Genomic DNA, 3,535 nt, shown 5'->3' with positions numbered 1-3,535 from the left:
ATTTTTTTTTAGTTTCTAAAATAGTCTCTAATTTAGTTACTATAGTAATTAATTATTATTTTTTTATCTCTAATTGGATTATAATTTTTTTTTAGTGTATAAAAGTAAATTTTGCAAAAGACAAACTCAAGGGTTTGGATATAAAAGAGACACCTAAAATATTTATGTTGAATTGTAGTATTATAAATATACCATTTATATACTAATTTGGGAAAACTCATTAGTGCAAAAGAGATTGTTCATGTATTTTATTATTATTAATAATAGATTATTACTATTATTAATAATAATATTATTAAATTAATATTTTCATTTTAATATATATTAATATAAAGTAAGATTATTAGTATTACTAATATGATAAATTATTATAAAGAATAAGAAAATTATTAATATTATTATAGTAATTATTATCATAATTTTTTCAATATTATTCTTATTGTTATTATCATAATTATTTTTATTGATATTATTAATATATTTATTATCTTAATTTTGTATTATAATAATTATTATTATCAATATTTATCTTCATTATTATTATTTTTATTTTTATTATTCCAAATTATTGAAATAATATTTTTATTGTAATATATATTAATATAAAAAAAATTATTAGTATTATTGTGATAATAAATTAATAATAAAAAAAATTATTAATATTATTGTCATCATAATTTCTTTTTATTATTATCAACTATTATGGTTTAGGGTTTAGGAATCAATTTTCACAAATCTAGGTTGGCAGGTATAAATGTAGTCAAAAGCAACCTTGAATGCTATGCAATATCTCTTAACTGTACTATTATGAGGACTCCCTTTAAATAATGAGACTTGAAGTTAGTGGTAATCCGAGGAGGAAGGAGTTTTGGGAGCCAATTGTGAATAAAATCAGCTCGAGACTTAGTGCATGAAAGGGAAGATTTTTATCGATGGCAGGTCGAATTTGCTTAATAAAGTCAGTAATCACAGCATTACCCCTCTTTTATCTTTTTTTCTGTAAAGCGCCAAAATTGGTTTGTTATTCAAAGGAGGTTCCTTTGGGGGTGGGGTAAGGAGAATTGAGCTATTTCTTGGGTGAGCTGGGACAAATTATGCAAACCTATGGAGGAAGGAGGGTTAAGGGTAAAAGATATTAAAATGTTTAATGGAGCTCTCCTAGATAAGTGGAAGTGGCACCTCCTGAGAAAAGAACAAGGAAAATGGAAGGATATTATAATATCAAAATATGGATCTGAGTCAAATCGATGTCTGTTGCCCAAAAAGTATCAGTCATGGTGGTGGAGGGATTTATTTAAAGCTTGTGGAGAGGACGAGGTAGGTGGTTGGTTCAATGATGCTTTGGTCTGGAAAGTAGGTGCTGGGGACAAAGTCAGACTCTAGGAGGATGCATGGGCAGGAAATTTCAAGCTTTGTTCTTTGTCTCCCAGGTTGCACTCTATTTCCTTTGACCAATGGATGATAATGGGTGAGGTAGGGCAGTGGGAAGAATCAGGCTGGCAATGGAGGTTTAGGTGGAGAAGAGCTAGATTTGAGTGGGAATCCATTCAAGAAGAAGATATGTTAAGGTTAATATCTACGAACATTCTGAACAAGGAGGAACAGGATCAACAATTGTGGGGAGGAGGTGGTACAGGGGAGTTTTCTGTGAAATCAGCTTATAATTGCTTAGCTTCTCATGCCACAGGGGAACAAATGGGCTTTTTCAACCTCTTGTGGCAGGCTAAAGCTTTTCCTAGTGTTTTGGTTACTCCATGGAGGAGCTTGCTGGATCGATTACCAACTACAAGCAACTTAATCAGGAGAGAGGTGATGGTTAGCTCGTCTTTGAGTGCACTATGTCAAGAGATGGAAGAATCTTCCCAACACCTGTTTGTGGAATGTGTTGCTGCCCAACGAGTGTGAGAGTTGTGTTACAAATGGATAGGTATATTATCTGTCCAACACAAAGATTTGAGGTGCAACTTTGAGAATTTCTACTTAGTTCACATGAGCTCTAAGCAGACTATGATTTGGAAAGGTGTATGAGCGGCTGTTGTAAGAAGTATATAGGAACATAGAAAAAAAATCATCTTCAATCTAGGAGTCTCTGATGCGGAAGAGATCTTTCAAATGACACAATTGAGATATTGGTTATGGTTGAAATACAGGTTACATTCCTTTACCTTTTCTTTTTCTGATTGGAATTTGAATCTCATTTTATGCATCAAATGTTGTGGGTAAAGGGGTAGGGGGTGATCTTTTGGGTTTGGTCTGTGAGTGCTGGCAGAGGGAGGGAGGGAGCAGTAACGCAAACTTGAAAGGATTTGTTTGGTGCATGTGGAATGCCACGCAACTGTTTTCTGTTTAAAGAGCAGCCTTAGTTGGCTGGGGAAGATATCCAGTGTAAGCAGAGGAGCATTGGTATGGGGTGATGGGAAAAATGCACGCGAAAAAAACACACACAATCACAAAACAACGCCAGAAAATAAACGACACAAAATTTAACGTGGTTCGATCACCAACTGCAACCTACATCCACACGGGCAACTATTAGGTTTTATTTCTTTCTTCTTGCATGCCCAATTACAAGTACAATGATATCTTTAAATAGAGATTATAAAGGGGACACAATGATTAAGCCCACTCACTAAAACATGGTGTTTAGACACCCAATTGGTTCTGACTTCACACTCAACAATCTCCCACTTGAAGCCACAAAACAATGTTCACCTGCGCTTCAACTGTGTACATGTACTTCTGTAATCAGTCAACGAAACTCAATGTTCCACCACTAGTTGCCACCAACCTTCTTAATCATTTTGAAGGCTTCATTGAAACTCCCCTAAGTTTCAACACGTTAGTCATGACTGAAACTGCCACTGACCCGTTCTCTGTTTCTGTCGGCTCCCACTTACACAAACTGCCGGATCTTGGAACAGCCTGAGAACAAACACTCTACATACTCAAATAAGAAATTTTCTGGAGATGTTTCAACAGCTAGAATACTAGTTCTACTAACCCACTGTCGTCTAGGGACCTCAGTTGAAACACAACCCATGCTCCCACTGCCACAAGTACCTCTAACTGGTCTACCTGAACCTTTCCATGCTCGTTCATCCTGAATCTGACCTGTGGCTCTGGGTTTCTCTCTTGTAAAGACAACTCTCTTCTGCCTACTAGATTTTGTGAACCAGACTTTGTTTATCTTTTGAATTGGGACGATCACTTCCTCAGATGGTAATTCGACCATATACAGGAAAACCTCTCTTTCTTTTGCGAGCCATGACAAGATTTCTCTTGATGACCTTTCACTGCTGATTTCCCACATCATATCCCTGTTCGTCCAACTACCTAACAAAAACCAAACTTTTTGTCAAGTTTTGGAACAACTCTGACATCCTTCAAAGTCCAGAAATCGATTGCGTTTTCAACACTGTCACCCATGCCCGTAACATCAATAGTTCTGTTGTCTGCTAGTCTTACCTTTCCAAAGTCCCCAATAACTAGATTCTGCAATGTTTCACTGTTGTGGGTAGCATGAAATGAAGCATCA

General features: G+C 35.6%; 1 protein-coding gene across 1 annotated transcript; it reads left to right on the top strand.

Moving 5' to 3' along the window:
- Window positions 1–1,464: 1,464 nt before the first annotated feature.
- Window positions 1,465–1,905, top strand: LOC137822452 (uncharacterized). Its single transcript, XM_068627339.1, has one exon. It carries the CDS (start codon window positions 1,465–1,467, stop codon window positions 1,903–1,905), a length of 441 nt encoding a protein of 146 aa, XP_068483440.1.
- Window positions 1,906–3,535: the final 1,630 nt, after the last annotated feature.

This window comes from Phaseolus vulgaris, chromosome 9 (assembly GCF_000499845.2).
Source record: "Phaseolus vulgaris cultivar G19833 chromosome 9, P. vulgaris v2.0, whole genome shotgun sequence".
Classification (NCBI taxonomy): Eukaryota; Viridiplantae; Streptophyta; class Magnoliopsida; order Fabales; family Fabaceae; genus Phaseolus; species Phaseolus vulgaris.
The sequence above is the reverse complement of the archived record's forward strand: the minus strand, read 5'-3'. Positions and strand labels throughout refer to the sequence as shown.